We start from the raw sequence: 19,722 nt of genomic DNA on the forward strand, positions 1-19,722 counted from the left end.
AAACTGAAGGAAGTGTATGTACATAAAAAATAGACTTGTCTTTTAAAATAAAGTCTTTAATTTTATTTATTTTTAATTTGGCTATCTGTGTTTCTTTCACGCCATTTATGAAACTTTAATACGAACTTATATTAAAAAAACAGAGGTGTATAAATCACAAGTGTCACAGTGGGAAGTCTCCATGTATTCGTCACCGTGGAGGAAGAGAAGAGACCGAGGAGTAGAGGGAGGTTCTTCAACTCCACATCCAACAAACGTCAGTATTCGACACAGGGACAATGGCGAGGACGTAAATAAACTCATTGCTGGGCATTTTAAACATTTACCGCTGGGGATTTTAATCCACTAACGACTGTTCACAGAGTTATCGCTTAACTGTGATCAAAGACACACGGAGATGGTGAGTTTAGTTAAAAAACGATATCTCTGTAGTTTGACCTCCTCGACACAACTCAGATATTTGAAAAGGTCTGGTTTTTCGGTTTGTTGTTATTGCTGTCATATTTTTAAATCACGCGTCGGTAATGTTTTGACAGAATCGCTACGATAACCTGGAGTTGGATTTGGAGTGTGAAGGAGGAGGAAGCGTTGAAGTAAGTAGTTTTTTTTTTTTGTTTTTTTTTTTTTAAATTAATAACGTGGTTTCGAGCTGTTCACTGACACGAACTCCTTCTGTGTGACTGGTTATTTCCGTTTTAATAATACAGCTACACTCTGTGGTTCATAAATTGTGAAATGGACACTTGACATTGAGGATAAAGTGACTTGTAGTTTGAGCGTCATGGCCGTATTAATTAAATGATTGGTGGGTCATGGGTTAAAACATTAGTTATGGGGCCCCCTATTGGCCCCCGCAGAATATGAAGTTTCAGCTGAAATTAGTAGGGACGGGATGATACCACTTTTTTGTGTCCAATACTGATACTGATGTCCCAAGCTCGAGTATCTACCCATACCGATATTAGTCATTTTAGACCATTTATGAACTAGGAAGCTGTCATTTCAAAGACATAATTTTTCGAACAAACTGTGTAAAAAATATTGTTCTCCCAAAAATAAGAAATAAAGAGCCCAAATGTCAGTCAGTCATCATCTACCGCTTTATCCTCTGCCAGAGGGTCGCGGGGGGTGCTGTGCCAATCTCAGCTACATCGGGCGATAGGCAGGGTACACCCTGGACAGTTCGCCAGTCCATCGCAGGGCCACACACAGATAGAGACAAACAACCATTCACTCTCACACTCACTCCTATCGTCTATTTAGGGTGTCCAATTTACCTATTCCCCACATTGCATGTTTTTGGAATGTGGGAGGAAGCCAGAGAACCCGGACGGAACCCACGCACACATGGGGAGAACATGCACACTCTATGCAGAAAGGCCCTTGTTCCAACCGGGGCTCGAACCCGGGTCTTCTCGCTGCAAGGCGAGAGTGCTAACCAGTACACCACCGTGTGGCCCCAAGAGCCCAAATGTGACTCAGCTAAAATGCTTTTGCTAAATTTTTATTTACATTTTTACATTTTTTTTACATTGAAATATTAAATGTGCAGCCATGTTATTGAGACTGACTTATCACCTAGAGTCCCACCAAATCCATCCAGTGACGAAGAAGAAGCCATCTTGTGGTTTTTTTGTGGGTGTGTCACTGCCAACTGCTTTAGGATTTTGTCATGACAAGTGTCAAATGTCCAGGACTTGTCTACACAAAAAGAAGCTGAATATGGCAGAATTATTGTTGTTGTTGTTATTATTATTATTATTATTATTATTATTATTATTATTATGCTGCTTACAAATTTGACACTAAGGGCAATCACACCCCTCCAATCACCCATGAGCTTAATTTTTTAAAATAATAATACAAACCAGACCTAATTATTTCTTATAGTGTAGTTAGTGATGTCAATTCAATGTTGTTTTTTAGCTGCATTATTGCTCCACTGTCTCCTTTTATTTAATACAGAAACAGGCAAATCATTATTAATATTCCCCTTAAGTAGATTAAGTAGATGTGGACATGAAGCTGAACAGTGACCCAGAAAACCATGCATTCAAAGATGGTGCTTCTTTTCATCCTGAATGTTTTTAAAGGATTTTGAAATGTCTTTTTCCATCTCTTCACTCTCTCCATTCAGCAAAGAGCAGCGTTATTTGGTGGGATGTTCAAAAGATCGTCTAAATCTGTGGAACCATTAATCCAAGCACAGGTTTGTTGTTTTGATGTTTTCTTTATTGAATTTATAGCCGGAAACTACATTATTGAGTGGATAAATATGAATCTGTGATTTGATATGAAACTTATTTTCTGTGTCATTTAAAAGTCGATATTTTTGCATGTGATGAAATGCCTTGATTGTTCAGTTACTTGTTCAATACACTGGATTAACAATGGAACAATTAATTGACTAATTCATCAATTATAATGTATTTTTAGTGTTATTGTACTCAATTCATTAACAAAATGCCAAAGACTTTGACTTCATGTTGGATAAACAAGACAACATTTTACAATTTTCTCAGATTCATGAAGAAAATATCTTTGTTTAGAATTGTTTTCACTTTTAATTTATATTTACTGCTATATTGCTAATAAGGTATTTGGCCTATTCTTATGTTTGACTAATAACCAATATGTTGTATTAATTAAACAAAATTACATTTTTTTGTTTTACCTAATTTAAGTTTTAGTCTATTTAATGCAGTTATGTTCTGCTCATCAAGACTCTACCTGACATTACAGGACAATTTATCAGCCAGTGGTGACCTTTCAAAGAGCAATGACAGTCTGAATGACAACAACAGCAAGGTGTGTAAATTCTTTATGTTGTGTTTTGTTTCATTTTATTTCCATGTTTTTTCTTTTTTTATGTTTTGGCTTGTCAGCTGACGATTTGATTTATTAATGTTTCAGGAAAAAGGAGGTGGACTGAAAGGAATGTTTAAGAAGACTACCAAATCTTCCAAAGAGGCTCCTCCACAGGTTTGTAATGGTTTTGAACTTCACTATGATCCACATCTTGTTTTTTTCTATAATTATAATACACCGTGGCATAGTCTTTAATGTAAGACTTTCACGGCGTTGCGTCAACACTTCACTAGCAAAAGTACTCAGCCACACCTGTTCAGTATTAAATCCAGGTGCTTCAATCAGGCTTTGGGCTCAATAAGTTAAACAGTCATTTCTCAACTTCTGCCTCACATACAGCAGTTTGTCAGCCCCTGACTCTGCTCCATTCAAAGTGAATGAGAAGCCTTTCAGTTGATGTCTCCACTGTGTATGAGTGAGTCCAATGTAATGAAATCCTTGTTTGAAATTGCCTGATCTAAATCCCACGTGTTTCATTCTCTACTTGATATTGTAATACTGCAACACTGCTGTATTTGCAATTACATTATAACCTCAGTACTAGCATTAAAAGTACTGAGGTTATAGTACATTAAAAAAGTGTATATTTAAATATATCTGATTGAATTAAAGTATTTAAATGAGTTAAACTTCTTTGTGTTAACAGGTCACCATGTCAGTAAAAAATCCTGAACTCTCAGCCAGTAGTGACAGTTTATCAGACAAGTCATCAAAGGTGAGTTTTTTTTGTTTTGTGACAATTATTCTTAGTAACTTAACCTTTCTTTGTCCTCTAAACTAAACCTTTTTTCCAGGACAAAACAGGAGTTTTTGGAGGAATTCTAAAAGCGTCTCACAAACCAGGACATGTCCGCAGGCCTTCGCAGGTGAAACGTGATCTTCATTTATCCAAATATCTCCTGGGGAAAACATTATCTGCTTAATTCACAATGTTTCAGAAGTGCTGTGTTATTTCAGTAAGAGGCTAAAAGATGATCTCATGTTTTAGGATCTTTTGGACAGTGAGCTCTCGGGCAGTAATGGAGGTCTGTCTGAAAATGCCAACACCAAGGTGAGTCTCATCAGACAAATATTATTATACAAATATTATTTATGAATTGTTTTTATTAACAAAACCTGCATGAATTAATCACTCATCAATCATCCTTTTTTTGTATTACTATTTTCTGTGTTTTCTGCTATGCTTATTTATTTGTATTCTAAGTTGTGTTGTTATTTTTTTGTTATTCTATATACATTTGTTACATGACATTAAATACAATTACAATAAAACATAAAATAAAAGAAATACAGGTTGACAAACTGAGTATAGAAAAACTTACATGCACAAACTTGTTTTTATACCTTAGTGAAGACACATTGTTGACATAATGCATTCCCCGGCTCCTTACCCTAACCTTAATCATCACAACTAAGTAACCTAACCCTAACCTAGACCCAATTGTTACTTTAACCCTAAAACCAGGTCTTAACACTGAAAAGCCCTTTAAGGTTTTGGGGCCTACAACAAAATGTCCCCACAAAGATAGTTTTTAAGTAGATAGACACACACAGTGGCACATGTTGTTTGGGTTCTATGTAGTTGGCATCATAGAGAGCTTAGAGACTTCTATTTATACAAAAACATTGCGATATTTTGCATCACAACAGTGAGTTATTCCTCAGGGTGAGCGTGTTACATCAAGTCTTTGTAAATGTGTCCAGCTCAACACATTGAATGGAGCATGTGAGCCATGTGTTGCTGTTGTGTTGTGTTTTTGTGTGTGCGTGGTAGAGCAAGGTTAAGCTGCATTCATCAGCAGGTTTATAGAAAGTACTGCGTGATGTGTAAATGCCTGCCCGTCTGTTTGACAGCTGCAGCGGTTCATAAATGCAAACACATACACTGTACAGATTAAGTGATTATAATGTGACGCTTTTTTTTTTTTCCATTCTTCAGGAGTCAGGCGGGATGTTCAGTGGGATGTTTAAAAAATCTCCAAAGCCAATTGGTGCCAGGACACAATCCCAGGTGAGAGCTGAAATGAAATGTGATAATACAGAATTCAAGACCGGGTGTGCGAACGGAGCACAAGTGGGAGTGGAAGGATTTTGACCAGAGCATGAAACGGCATGTTTACCCCTTAGAACACAGAGCATTTTCACATTACTATGTTCAAACGTATACAGAAGCTATAAGAACGTGCAATATAGAGTGTCTAATATCCGTTTCTTCAGCATAACCTTGGCAGTCTGATGAAAATATATATATTTTTTATTAACTATATAAACACAACTGAGCAAAAAGTACTGAAAAGTGTGAGCACTAAGGGTTAAAAAGAAAACTCTTACACCAATTTTTCTTTTAAATTTAAGCTCTTGTTTGTGACTCCTGTAGCCCCCCTGAGGGATTCTGAGTAATTACCAATACTGCCCATCGCTCTTCCAGACTTGCTTAGATGATCTTTTACATCTCCGACCCCTCTGCCAGCCAAGAAACACCTGAAAGTTTTTGTAGCAGTAGCAGTAGCAGTTTTTGTAAGCAGTCATTAATATTTTTAGCTGCCTCCCTTTTTGCAAATCACTTCCTGCGTGCAGTACAGAAATGCTGCCGGGCCACTTGGGATTTCAAACACGGCTATCCTGAGAAAAATGAAGAGAGGGTCACGTTGAGCTGAAAAGCTTAATCAGCATTACATAAACTCGATCACGCCCTCGTCACATGGTAGCGGCAGAAATCTTTCTTTACAATATATACATATACATACGTATTTAGAGTTAATGGATCATTTTGTATTTTAGTTTCTTCTTCTTTCCAATACCTGACTTGGCAATCATGGCCAGTATTGGACCAGTCGGTTCATATATATACTATAATGTAGATTTTTTTCCTTTTTTTTTCAATGTGAGCAGTGAGCGATTTAACTGTGAATATGGACCAAAGCATTTTGCAGCATATTTGAGGGGTTCAGAGTGGAAATTCCCTTGTTTCTGCTCCACTCACATGCTCTGTTTCTGTCCTTCAGGAGGATTTGACTGCACCAAGTAAGCTCTCAGGCAGCAACGACAATCTTTCTGAAACTGGCAGCACTAAGGTGAGGTTCCCTCAAGCCTGAGGGAACATGTTTTGTACATGTACAGATTATTATCCTACATTTTAGATGAGAAGATTAGATTAGAATCCTGAGTTTGGAGTGATTCTGGAAGGGGGACTTTTCCTTCATCCTAAAGCTGCTCAAACACTCCTTAAATGAGTCAACCGATTATGGATTAGTTTGTGCATCAGGTGATATGTGAAGTCACTGCTTTCCCATTTGAAATCTGAAACTAGAGGGACACATAACAAGAATTTTTCCACTGGGGAAAATGATCTCAAACTGCAATTTCCCTGTTTCCCTGTTTTTTCTTTCTCATAGGAGTCAGGTGGGATTTTCAGTGGGATGTTTAAAAAACCACAGAAGGCCTTTGGAGCGAGGACACAATCCCAGGTAAGCGTTGTGCCTCTCACTCGTCTGCTTTTTGATAATAATAATTGGATGCACTCACTTGTTTCTGTCCTTCAGGAGGATTTGACTGCACCAAGCGAGCTCTCGGGCAGCAGCGACAGTCTTTCTGTCACTGGCAGCACTAAGGTGAGGTTTCTCTCAAACACCTACTGTACCTTTTTAGTCTTATCAATGATTTTCTGTCTATTTATCCTTTCATTTATGTTTTAGCCAGTGGTGGATTTGTGGCTATCAATCCCTATTTCATTAATTTGTAATTTATTTATGTATTTATTTTCTTTTCATCTCATTTTTTAATTATACTTATTTATAATGTTTTTTTAATTGTGCCTGCTTTTTATTGTCAGGGTTTTATTATTTATTTCTGCAACTTTTTCATTGATTATGGCTTTTGTATGACTCAATATAATGTATTTATATTTGTGAGTGTGTGGTGTTAACTTTCATGTGTATAATAAGTGCTGTACAAAATAATTGTGTTTGTTTGACAGATTGTTGAACCAGGTTAATATCTGTAACATATTGTAGCATATCTTGTCATCCATTTTAAATCCTTGAAATAATCACTGGATTATGCTTTTCCACTTAAACCTTAAAAATGTTTTAAAATGTTATTGATGTGGTTTTTGTCTATTCCCAGGAATCAGGTGGGATGTTCAGTGGACTATTTAAAAAATCCCCAAAGAGAACACAGTCCCAGGTGAGAGTTGTGAACACGTGTTTCCACATTTTTACTCATGTGACCTCATGTGGACATCATACATAACTTGAGTGACATTTGTCTCTCGCCGTCAGGATGATTTGTCTGCACCCGATGAACTCTCAGGCAGCAACGACAATCTCGCAGAGAGTAATGCAAAGGTGAGTTTTGTAAAAGCTGTGTCCTGTATCATCAGCTGATGAAATTAATTAATATTTTAATAACCATATCTATTGTGATCGTTAATTAAAATAAATAAATAAATAAATAATAATAATAATAATTTACAGGAGAGAGGAGGACTTCTAAGTGGAGTGTTCAAGAAAAAAGTTGCCAAATCTCAGTCTCGGGTAAGATGGACATTTTTTTCAGTGACAGCTTTTTAATACAAGAATTGAAATATTCTGTTTGAGCAATAATTCCTGGAAAAGTGGGAAGTATGTTATATTGGAAATGAGTTGTGTGACATACTTAATGGTGACATTGCCTCGCACCTTAGTTGGACCAAAAAGGAAAAAGCAATGTCCTTTTAATGATTTTGAAGCAAATCATTATTATATGCTGCAATCTTATATTTAATTTCTCTTTCCTTTTCTATTTTTCTATACTTTGTTTTTTTTCTAAATTGTTTTTATTCAATTGTTTTTATTTTTATTTCTCCAATTCTTACTGTTAAATGTTTGCGCTATATAAATAAAGCTGCCTTGCCTTGCCTTGCCTTAATTGCTTGATAAAGATTTTACTTTCACTATACTTTTTACATATACAAATGTATATGTAAAAAAAAATCTACCAAATCAATACCTTTCTTAGTTTTTATAGTGTATAATAGCACATGTTATGATATCTCCCTGTTTGTAGGATAATTTGTCTATGGATGTTGAACTCTTTGGCAGCAGCGAAAGCCTCACAGAAAAGTCTTCAAAGGTGAGAGATGAGGCTTGTTTTTATTTATTTGTGTCTGTTTGTTTGTTTGCACTGCATTGACACTAAAGCAGCAGTGGACGACACAATGTCCATTTAAGTCTTAAAGTGCTTGTCTTTTCTGTCAGGGTGGAGTCTCTGCAAAGATCCTGAAGAATCCTTTCACATCCTCATCTCAGGTTATTCCTCGCTCAGTGAACGTGCCATCATATCAGGTATCACACCAGCATGTTTTCTGCTCGGTCAAATGCTGATGCTTTGTGTTTTATCAGGAGAAGGAGAAGGAGAAGGTGGGACACTCTGGAGACTCGCAGGAGAATACATCTTCCTCAGAGAAGCCCAAAAGCAAACAGGTCGGTTGTTACACCAGATAATTGAATCTCTTCAACTCTCTGGACTGTACTGTGAAAAAAAATGGCTTTTAATATTTAGTAACAGCAACCCAAATACTGTTGAGTATACAGATATACAGATGATTGTGTGATAAGTTGAGAGAAACAGTGTCTTTGTCCAATTTCAGAACGGTTTCAGTGCAATGATGAAGAGCACGTTCTCCACTGACAAACAGGTAAGAGCTCAGATTACATGTCATTTAGCAGACACTTTCATCCAAAGCGACTTACAATGGAATTGAATACAATCAGCCAGGGGTGGAGTCGAACTTGCGACCATTGCGAGCATAATGTCTTGCGCACGCAGGGTACTGGTCTTAACCACTGAGCCACGTTAAATTGCACTTCCCTCAAAGTAAATAGTGACTCTCTCAGATGAGCCTAAAATAAATAGAAGAATAAATACATATGGGATATAGTATTGCTAGTACTTCTGTAGTTTATATTTGACATGAATTGTCTTCATCATCCACAGGAGAAGAGCAGAGACACAGATGATGAGGAGTTACTGGACAACGGAGAGGAACAGACGAGTCACAAACAGGTTTTTAAATGTTCATTAATTCATTTGTTTGTTTTAAATCAGCAACTTTCTTCACTAAACGTGGTCTTTAATAAATATTTCCCTCTCATTTTTAGAATAAATTTGCTGAGGCTATGACAAAGCTGAATCCATTTAGAACGGCAAACAAAGTAAGGATGGTGTAGACAGACAACAATCCACACCAAAACAATTATAGGAACATTACTGCTGATAAATGATTGTGATTACATTTTTGAACAGCCTTATTTTTATGTTTTTTGTAACATCATCATTATCATCATCATCTACATCTGCTCTGCAGAACGAGAAGCCGGCGAGTTCTGATGATGAGGATCCACCTGCAGGTAGTGATAAGTCTTCGGGGAACAAACAGGTACTTTGACATTATTTCTGTTTGACTATTATAAGCTTATTGAAACTGTAAACTGCAGGAGACACCCCTTATTAAAATGTAGACAAGCTTCCATGTATTATTTTGGTGTTTTTATTCACAGAGAAGTTTGCTACTTCCTGTTCATGCAGTTCTTCACCAGAGCATGTGAATGAGAGGCATTGTGAAGTCATTTGTTGTGCTTAGTAGGTCAAAAACAGGGATGGTGTGAGACACATGTTGATGTTTTTCATCATTATGTTCCCACAGGCTCTTTTAGAGATCCCAGCTCAACTTGTCTTCTCTGTTTTGTTTTGTTTTATAGCTCAACTACTTAGACCATAAGGTTTTACAGTAAATTTCCCTGAAAATACTTTAAATAATCTACAACTTTGGTTAAAGCTTTAAAAATTAACTTTCCCTGTAGAGAGAGGCCAAGAATAAGACCTTAACTGTCGATACTGCCTGACATTTTCTCAATCCTAAACCCAAAAAAAAACCAAGGCAACATGACACTATAGCAGTCTAACTGGTTTCTGCTTGTGCATTCGTAAAAAACACTGAAACCACTTTATTAAGAATTTCTGCTTTGCCTATTTCTCTTTAAGTATACTGTGTTTGTGTAACATCCTCTTAGCAACCACATTGTCTTTGTTTGCTCAGAAGTCTTGTGCTGACATCATTATTCTCGTGTTTACCATGTGAATGTATGGCCCCTGGCCTGTACTTACTTTATGACATTGTCAGTAGTTTCTTGGCATCTTGTCCTCAGACAATATGGATCGAATAAATTTGGCACTTAAATCTTTCACTTTCACGCAGAACACCAAGACTGGAGCTATGTCCAAACTGAATTTGTTCAACACAGGAAATAAAGTAAATACATGTTGTTCAGTGTGTTTGGTGATGGTAGAGGTGGTAGTGGAAGTGGTCGCAATCGTGACTGAGATGCTGGTGTTGGGAATGTGGACGTTTGCATTTCTGGCAACCTTTGGTTTCCTTTCATGTTGGTTCAATATGAAAACCATATTATTTGCAACTTTGACAAAAATGCAATGTAGGTATTTTCCTTTTGATGAATAAGACGAGCAGTTTTCCAGTACCATTTAAATTTGTTCCATGCAATTGAAATCAATGGTTGCCACGGCAGGCAGAGAAAAATACACCTCTGTAGAAATATCAAAAGCTTTTTGAGAATGTTGTACATGTTAATGTTAAATTATTATGCTGTAGAGACATTATAATGACTGGTAATCCCAACATAAGTTGTTAGAATATTGTTGATGCAGTTTAATATCAAATATTTTATATCCTTTGTTCAGAAAGACACAGACTCTGAAGACACAGAAATGCTCAAGGAGAGCGAGAAACAAGTGGAAGAGAAGCCGAAACCGGTTAGTCTAATAATTATGTCACTGCTGAGTCATCAGTAACCTTATACACTTACTTATGCTTCTGTTTTTTTAAGGACACTCACTGGAAATGCATTTCCTAGCCCCTTACCCAACCCTGAAACTAATTCTGGACATAAAAACTGATTTTGACCGTCACTCAGCTTTATGATATTGCAAAGGCCAGGTCATTTTACTTCCCCAAATTCTGTTACTTACATAAGGTCCAATTCACCAAACTTGTTCTTACAAGGTGATAAGTACAAGTAAACAAACACAAAGCTGATCAATGCTCCTCCTCTTCCACAACATCCCTCTGGTTGCCTTTTCTCACTGCTCACTGTCCCCATCCTCCTCCTCCAGGTCACTGTGTGACTCTGTGCATGTGTGTGTGTGTGTGTGTGTCTTCATCAGGTCAGAAGAAAAAAGATCCAGCAAGAAATGGAGGAAAAGAAAGAATGGAGTGAAACGCCACTGGTCCCACCCAGACCTACTAAAGAGGTTTGTTTCCATGCAGCGGGAAAACAACTGCTACTCAGAGACGCCAAATGGTCCAAATGAAACACCTCTGACTTCTCCTCCATCTGTCTTTCTCTGTCTTGCTGTTTTTGCAGGAGATGAAGAGGACATCCACGTACGACAAAGTGAAACCAAGAGGAACTGAGGATAATCAGGTGCAGTGTGCACTTCCCATGTTCACAATAATTATACAATTATTTTTTATATTTCTGTTGTCCACCGAGGAGGAAAAATAAATAACAATACTGTTTAGTAAGCAGCAACAATGAAATTAAGAATCATTATTCATTAAATTCATTGTTTTGTCAACATAAAATGACATATTTCCTGAAAGCGAGTTTATACTGTTTTATAACATACTGTGTGTCTTTATTTGTCCTCTGCAGGACACACCTGTCATTCCTCCAAGACCATCAAAGGAGGTAAAACCTGTAATATTTAGAGAATATATAGATTGTCTCAGTTTTAGAGGTGATGTTTGTCGGTGTGTATCGATGCTGCACTGTGAGCCTGCATGTTGTGGATCCATTGTAGGAGATGGACAAAGCAGTAAGACATGGTCAGCTGAAGCTGAAGAGCAAACATCACGTATTGATGTGTAAGCATAGTACAACGGTCAAATTGATACTGTTGTTTTTCACGTGTTACCTACTTCCTCATGTTTTTAAATCTATAACACATCAAACTACAGCTTAATTTAAAAGAAACCCAATCGCAATGATGTCTGTCAGAAAAATCGCATTTCCCCAGTGTTCAGCCCTCGTCCAGTGTGAGAATTACATGACATGTAATGGTGTGACTGCAGATAGCAACAAATGAAAGACTCTTCCACTTTAATTTCGCAAGCATGTTTTGCAAACAAGAAAGGATGTCAATAAACATTCTCTCTATTTTCCTAGTCTTTCTGCCATCACCTCCCTCTTGTTAGTCGGTTTATATGGGCGGAACCGTCACCCCTGTTTGTGCTGTAAACATCTCCTTCAAAATGCATGCCATGTTTAGCTCCATAAAGTAGGACCCTTAACCTTAAGTACATACATGGCATGTTTCAATTATGGTACAATTCTGTTACAGTACAGCTAAAGCCCTCGGACAGGCTTGTGTTTGACTGAGAACAGCACCTTTACTTGGTAGGCGGGTTGTGTGCGGTGCTCGATGGCCGCGCCGGGGAGATGTGTAGCGAGGAGGCGCTGTACTGGTGCGCCGACAGCCAAAACCGACATCAAACGCAACACCACTGACAAAAACGGAGCAGCTCGTTTTTTATCTGCTTGGTTTGTCTCATCAAGACGTCAAGCTTTGTATGAGAGCTTGTGGGCGTTGAAGAAGCACCGGTCGCTTTTCTGTCGCCCAATCAACTCGACTGTCCTGGGTCTAGCTCCACCTGTACCGTATCAGATCCATTACTCTCGTACCCCAAGGGAAAGGTACCGAAAAAGAGACTTTTCCTAATGGAAATGCAAAAAAAATAGTACTGAAGTGAAACGTTCCATTCGGTGGAAACACGGCCATAGGCTAATTCTAAGGCTATGAAAACCAAACCACTTTACACTTGTATAAACAAACGTATCATTAGTTTAAATTTCAGTAAACACTTCTTTGTCAGACCTTTTAAGACATACGGTAAGTTTAGTAGCTTGCCCTCAGTTTGGTTGTTTTGGTTCACAAGTCTTGACCTGCGATAGTTTGCATATGTAATGCTGGTAAAGAAAAGCAGTTTGTGTTGATAGTTTTTACCACAACTATGAAGAATGTCTGGCTAAGACGTTTGTGGTAAGAGACATCATGTTTTCAGGTTGTCTGTCCATCCCACCTTCATATACAGCATGTGATATCTCAAGAATGAGTGAGGAGGTATTTTATTTGGTGCAAACATTCCCTCAATGATGAACTGACCAGCTGTAGGTCAAAGCCACCATGACGTCTTACCTCATTTGTGGCCATGTGTTCTTAAGTGTTCAGTTCTTAACAAACTGCAACTTGAACCTGAATGGCTGAGGCAGACCTGCTACCATGAGAATTTAATTGTACATTGAATTTAAACTGTTATGTAACCAAATAATTTGCTTATTTTGCTGCAGAGCCAGTCAGATGACGAACTTCTTAAAGAAGATGAATCTGCTGAGGTCAAAGAGGCAGATGAGGTGAACCTTGCAGAGAGCAAAGCAGTGAGTTTTACATCTCTGTATCATCAGCAAAGCCCAGTTTTAATTTTATTGATATGTGATATTGAAGCGTACTGTATGTTTATTCATTTGTTGCCATATTGGATGATTTGAATAATCAGCTTCTACATCCAGTTGAATCAAATTCAGAGGATTCACCATGATCAAATTCACCTAGTTCCTCCGTCTTTGGTACCAGTTATTTAATGCAAGAGTCTCGCAGCGATCAATAGCTGCTTCAGAATTTTGTCAAGACCAAGATCTGACTTGTGCTGAGACCAAGACCACAACAAGTCCACTACATATCAATTATACAGTATACATCTTGTTAGTGTGCTCTTGGTTACAACACCGAGATACATTATGTTTACATCATCCATCCATCCATCCATTATCTATCCTGATTTGCAAACATATGGACCTCCATGAAAATTCTTACTGTTGATTTGAACAACCGTCAGCCTGCTGTTTGTTAGTAAAATTAATGTATTTATCCGTAAGCGATAAGAGCAGATTCCAGATCGGATATGAGGTGCAAGCCCAGCTGCAGTTGCTTCATTCAAATATGCACTGTATGACACCAGTATCTGTGGTGAAATGTAGTTTTTCCAGTTGTTGCTTCTCGTTCCCTCTAACACACCTGTTACTGAGCCAACTTTGTTTTTTTTTCCAGACCAAGGTGAAAAAACACAGACACAACCCGTTTATGTCTCGTGCTGCAGCCAAGGTGCATTTTTTTTTTATATGAAATACATTAAATACATAGACTGAAACATTCAAGATTCATTCCAAATAATTAATGTGTTACATTTTTCCAGGAAATTCATAAATTGCATTGCAACATTGAGGTTTTTTTTGAAGCCTGTTTGTATATGGTTTGCTTTAGGCTGCGTCTGATGATGAAGAGCTTAAAGAAGAAGCTGAGTCTTTAGCCAAAGAGGAAAACACAGATGATGAGGCCAAGGAGAAAAAAGAGGTTGGTTGAAGTCTAATTTCTACTTATCAGAATGAGAATGATCAGTTTGGCCTATATTTTTACTTAAACTAAAAGGCAATCCTGCTTTTTTTTCCTTTTTTTTCTTTAGACCAAAGTCAAGAAACCAAAGCGACACAATCCCTTCATGCCACGGGTCAAGGTATTTTTCAAACAAGCAACTTGTTCTAACTTGTCCCCTTTCGTGTCAACACTCCCTGTCTATAGAAACACTGGAAAATGTTACCCGATACCCTGAACCTGGTTATGTCATGGTTATTGTCAGCCACAATGTTGCACATTGTGCTCAGTGTGCAGTCTTTATCCTTGTAGTCATATCATAAGTCTGTAACTGGGAACTGCACACTATAGTGTGTATAGTATAGTATAGTATAGTATAGTATAATAATACAGACGTTTTTCACTCAAAGACAAAACCAAAGCTCCAGCGCAGCTTCAGTGCTCTGTATTATAATGTTTCCATACTGTACAAATTAACATTTAAAGATTTACTTCTAAGGAATAGTCTCTGGTTTGGTGCTTTGACAAAGGAAGTACATTTTTATGTGTCACACCTTGCTCTGACACCTTTCCTTGTGTTTGTATTCATTTTCCTCAATGAGCCATTGTGACCTTTGAGGAAGCACTGCATCCATTTTGTGTCTCCTCTTATTTCTTTTAAACTCTAAATACAGGACATGGACAGTGACAAAGAAAATGAAATACTCCTCAATTAAGGGGTTTGGTCTGTTTGGCTGTGTTTTTACTAGAGTTAGGTTTTCAGTAAAATGTGTAGTACATGGAATTTATGTTAAAATAAATATAAACAAAAAAAAGAAGTCTTCCCCCTTCCACAGTTATTTGTTTTTATTAAACATCTGGCTGCTAACTGAAAGTATGAAGTTTACCATGTTCTTTGGCCAAAGTTGTTGATCGCAGCGTATCTGAAATTTCAAACACCGCTTCACCTTTACATGCAAATCACTGAGCTAGTGACCTGCATCAACTGCTCATGTGAAGAGGTAGTCTGTTGATTTTTAACTGCCTTGATTGTATTTAAACAAATAGCCCAAATACAACAGTTGTATTGATGTTACAAGTGCTTAAACTGTGTGTTTAAGTATTTGTCTTGTTGTTTTTTTTTAACAGGCCAAAGTCACAGGCCAAAAGACGAATGACGACGCTGCAGAGGTAAAGGGGGGGGGCGCTCATCAGTCTTTTTTTCTTCTTACTTACTTACTTTTTTTCATGTAGACACTTCACACACAAGATATAATCCACTTTTTGTCCATTTGTCCACCAGACTGACGTGTTACTCATTGTCATTTGTGATTAAGACATCTGTTTCAGTCACCTGACCCTTTCTCCTCCTCCTCCTCCTCCCTGACAACAACCTCATTCTAGCAGTTATGTTGTCTCTGGTGAGACACTCCGCTCCCAACAGGGACTATTACACCCAATGTGCTGACATGAAACCCACCTCCACGCCCTCACCCTGTGTTTTGTGCATGTACTCGTCAGAGGACGACAAGGCAGAGATTAGGTTGCAATGTGGTCAGACTTGTTTCCCCGCTTCAGTTTTCAACATGTCTGTGAAAGATGTGTACTCTTTACTTCTGCAAAAACAGCAGAAATAAGTCTTGTCTTTCAAAATCCCTTTGACCATCACTTCCTCCTCATTGTCTGAGCACAAGTGAAAGTGAACATATGCATGATGAGTCTATCATACACTTGAGCTACACAGGAGAATCTGTGATTTGTAATATAATATACAACTAAAATAAATCACGTTCTCATATACAGTTTGACTTTAATGTTGTATTATTTGTGTTGTCTCAGAATGAAGGTGGAAACAGGTCATTGTTTGACCGGCTGGAGGACCTACGCATTGACCCATCAGAGCCTGAAGACAGCCAGGTCAGTCCCTGAAAAAAATTTAGTAATAATATACTCTGATGCATCATTATTAATTACAGTGAACATGCAAACCCATACATATGTAATAATATCTTTCAGGATGTGGAGAATCTCATGGAGTGGTGGAACACGGTGGAACGTAAGTTACTTAGTTTTTCCTATGACACGATCAAAGAACAGAAGTGTATAGACATCCCTGTTGAGCCTCTAAATGCTGTGCAATTTTAATATTACAGCAGAGAGCACTCTACATACCTACAAAAATATTTGTTTATGTTGTTTTTGTAATATTTGATGTGAAAGCTTACAGTCATTCTTTCTTTATTTGACTCTCTCAGAATGGGAAGACCTGCCGCCTCAGGAGGAAGACTTGACGGAAAAAGAAGAGGCCAAGTAAAGATTTTTGTATTTCATTAAGAAAAAGGGATATGTAATTCTATTTATACCAATCAACCTATTAGGTCATAGATAAACTCTCTTTTTTTTACGGTTATCAGCAATATGGTAATAGATTGAAAGCAATTTTCCAAGAATCTAAGAAAAAACACTCATGTTGTTACCAAGGAGATGCTTTGCTGTTTTGGTAATATAAGTTAAAACAAAAGATTTTTTAAGGTGGTTTGTGTATTGCCTCCATTTTATTGGAGAGGAAGATGGATACTCGCATCCTGAGTAAATAAAACCATTACTATCTTCATCGCTACAAACTAATAAGACACTTTTTGGACACAATGCCTTAGCTCTGTGTCACTCTCAACTTTATTTTTTCAGGGCTTTTGCTTTGACAGCTGATAAGGTACAGAAGGGAATTCGTGTCTTCAACAAACTGTTCTCAGAGCGTGCTGAGAGTCTCTGGCAGCACGTCATCGACCTCAACGGTATTGCCGATGGTTTGGACAAGTTCAACAAGAACACAAAAATCGCCCAGATCACAGGCGGCTCCACCAGTGCCATTGGGGGCGTTGCCACCATCGCTGGCCTCGCTTTGGCCCCAGTCACCTTTGGAACCTCATTGATTGTGACGGCAGTGGGACTCGGCGTCGCCTGCGCTGGTGGACTGACATCAGCAGGTGCCGGCATCTCCAACCAGGTCAACAACTCAATGGACCGGAAGAAGGTGGAGAAGATCGTGGAGGACTACCAGGAGAAGATGTTGGACTTGAACAAGTGCCTGAAATTTATCAAGCAAGGAATTGAAAACTTGCGCAAATTTGACCTGATCAAGATGAAAAATCATGCCTACAATCGTGACTTCCCTGTGCTGAGTAGTAGTTTCTATGAGGACGGTGCCATGGCAGGAAAAGCTATCCTCATCAATGCCAATGAGATCATGCGTGTGGTTCAGATTGCGAACGTGGCCGGCAGCACAGCAGCCAGAGCGGTCCAGATCGCCAGTATGGCCACCGGAGTACTCACTGGCCTCTTTGTAGGTATGGACATCTACTTTGTGGCTAAAGACTCGAAGGAACTCAAGAAAGGGGCCAAGTCTGAGTTTGCTGCCAAAATCAGGGAAGTAGCAACACAACTACATGATGGTCTGGTGGAGCTCAATTCCATTCGAGAGGAACTGCAGTCCACCACGCCAGAAGAAGGCACAGACCAGAACAATGCTGCTTTTGACAAAGACAAGAAAGAGAAGGACTATAGATATGATAGTTCTGAGGAAGATGAAATTGACCGCATCAAAAAAGCAATCAAAAAGGACATTGAAAACCGAGAATATGTTTGACTTCTAAACTTTAAACCAGTTCCCCATGCAAGAGTTCTTTTATAGCACTAGCTCAAAACTACACTCATGAAATACACAGTTTCTGGGAAAAATCTAAATATTCTTTTGGGAAATGACCGTCTTATCAACATTTGCCTTCATGGGAGGAACTGAGGATTTATGGTTGATAAAGTTTCATATCTGCTTTTCAGGCAGTTGTGCCAATGTGTGAAACTGCTGTTTAGTCTTTTCTTCAAGTGTATTTTTTATGCTCATTTTTATTCATTAAAGACATAGGTGTAGTATTTTAAGTATTTTTCAGAATTATTAATAATTTAAACTTTAGAGTCTTATTGTCTCAATGCCTGATATGGAAAAACTGGAGCTTTTACTGACTTTAAAGATTGTGTATACTCATTGGGAGTAGTGCCTTTATTACTAATAATGCCTTACAAATACACTGTGATGTTTTGTTAAGTTATTTTTTGGGGGTGTGGGGCCTGCAATAAAACCATTTCCTCTATCATGTGCTTCTTGTTTTAGGTCTGATGTGGGATGGTTTATAATTCAACTGGATTTGTTTAACCTGGTGACAATGGTCCAGTAATAAGCTTTGTGTTAAAGCTGCTGGGCAAGAATGTACTGTAGATTTGCTTTTTGTTTTGTTTTGTGTTGCTTTTAAGGATAGAACAAAGACAACATTTAGTTGAGCGACAATAGTTGGATTATATCGGCTCATAAGATGTTTAGAGTTAAAGATAGTGAGACAAGCTAATGTAAAATTTAGCAAACTATTTTCCACCATAAAAGAATTGAGGCATGTCTAAACTAGTAAAGATTGTTTTTATTGATAAAAGTCATTATTGTTAACATTAATCTACATGGAGAAGTTAACATGTGTAGTAGTAATCCATGAAGAACTATGTATGTTTCAGGGTTGGTAATGTTCCTGCAGTTCAAAGTCAAAAGTAGCTAACCTAGCCACCTGTTGGCTAACTGCCAACTGGTTATTTAGTCAAATGTAACCTTAGTCTGAAAAGGCTTATTACCACTTAACATTCTTGTTTAACAGCATTTTGATCAAATTTGTCAACCATAATATTCTGTATGTAAATCTTGACTCCGGACCTGGCCATATTAGCAGGCTAACGTTAGCTTTATTTTATGACTAACCACTACATCATGAGAATATTCTGTGGAACAACCTGTTTTAACTCATATTTTGTGTGTACAAGTGGAAATGAACTTCTTGAGTGAGCAGTGGATTCAGTGGAATCATTGGTTGTCAATCTAATCCTTGGATGTATTAGTCACTTTTCATGGTTTTCACAAGACAATTGTTGAATAATTGTGATGCCACTGGACAACTCACTTAACATTTTAAAATATTGTTTTTTTTCTGTTATACAATATCTGACAACAACTGTCACTTGTTTGATTAACTACATATTTATTAGACCTTTTGGGGGGTTGATCTGGTTATTGGTGATACCTTTTTGGTGCAATATATTGTAGATCTTGTGTAATAAATGTAAATATAAAAAATTATCATTAAAGAAAATTCAGTGAAACACTGTCAAGTCAGTATGTTTTGTTAAACCTTTATTTGATATTATCCCCACCAAAGAGGTTGTGTTTTTTTGTAGATGTTCTGGATCAAATGTATTTAGAATATAGGTGATAGCCCAATGAAAATATTAGTTTTTGTTATGGTGATATGGTGATTATTATTATTATTATTATTGTTATTATTATTTACAATTTTA

The 19,722-nt window shown here is 37.6% G+C and overlaps 1 protein-coding gene across 3 annotated transcripts; it reads left to right on the top strand.

The window, feature by feature from the left end:
• Nucleotides 1–231: 231 nt before the first annotated feature.
• On the top strand, nucleotides 232–18,479 carry apol1 (apolipoprotein L, 1). Of its 3 annotated transcripts, XM_058635410.1 has the most exons (36): nucleotides 232–400; nucleotides 537–593; nucleotides 2,138–2,209; nucleotides 2,743–2,808; nucleotides 2,914–2,982; nucleotides 3,515–3,583; nucleotides 3,663–3,734; nucleotides 3,857–3,919; nucleotides 4,808–4,879; nucleotides 5,874–5,942; nucleotides 6,264–6,335; nucleotides 6,411–6,479; nucleotides 6,994–7,053; nucleotides 7,149–7,214; nucleotides 7,344–7,403; nucleotides 7,915–7,980; nucleotides 8,106–8,156; nucleotides 8,250–8,330; nucleotides 8,498–8,545; nucleotides 8,845–8,913; nucleotides 9,009–9,062; nucleotides 9,215–9,286; nucleotides 10,106–10,159; nucleotides 10,606–10,677; nucleotides 11,089–11,175; nucleotides 11,289–11,348; nucleotides 11,580–11,615; nucleotides 13,275–13,361; nucleotides 14,032–14,085; nucleotides 14,245–14,334; nucleotides 14,444–14,494; nucleotides 15,481–15,522; nucleotides 16,171–16,248; nucleotides 16,348–16,387; nucleotides 16,587–16,641; nucleotides 17,020–18,479. In XM_058635410.1, the coding sequence occupies exons 1-36, from the start codon at nucleotides 398–400 to the stop codon at nucleotides 17,975–17,977; spliced, it is 3,144 nt and encodes a 1,047-aa protein (XP_058491393.1). In that variant the 5' UTR covers nucleotides 232–397; the 3' UTR covers nucleotides 17,978–18,479. The 3 variants fall into 3 exon arrangements, with proteins under 3 accessions (XP_058491393.1, XP_058491405.1, XP_058491413.1); XM_058635422.1 differs by lacking the exon at nucleotides 10,106–10,159; XM_058635430.1 differs by lacking the exons at nucleotides 232–400; nucleotides 537–593; nucleotides 2,138–2,209; nucleotides 2,743–2,808; nucleotides 2,914–2,982 and adding an exon at nucleotides 3,198–3,283.
• Nucleotides 18,480–19,722: the final 1,243 nt, after the last annotated feature.

The sequence above is a fragment of the Solea solea genome, chromosome 1, assembly GCF_958295425.1.
Source record: "Solea solea chromosome 1, fSolSol10.1, whole genome shotgun sequence".
Taxonomy (NCBI): domain Eukaryota; kingdom Metazoa; phylum Chordata; class Actinopteri; order Pleuronectiformes; family Soleidae; genus Solea; species Solea solea.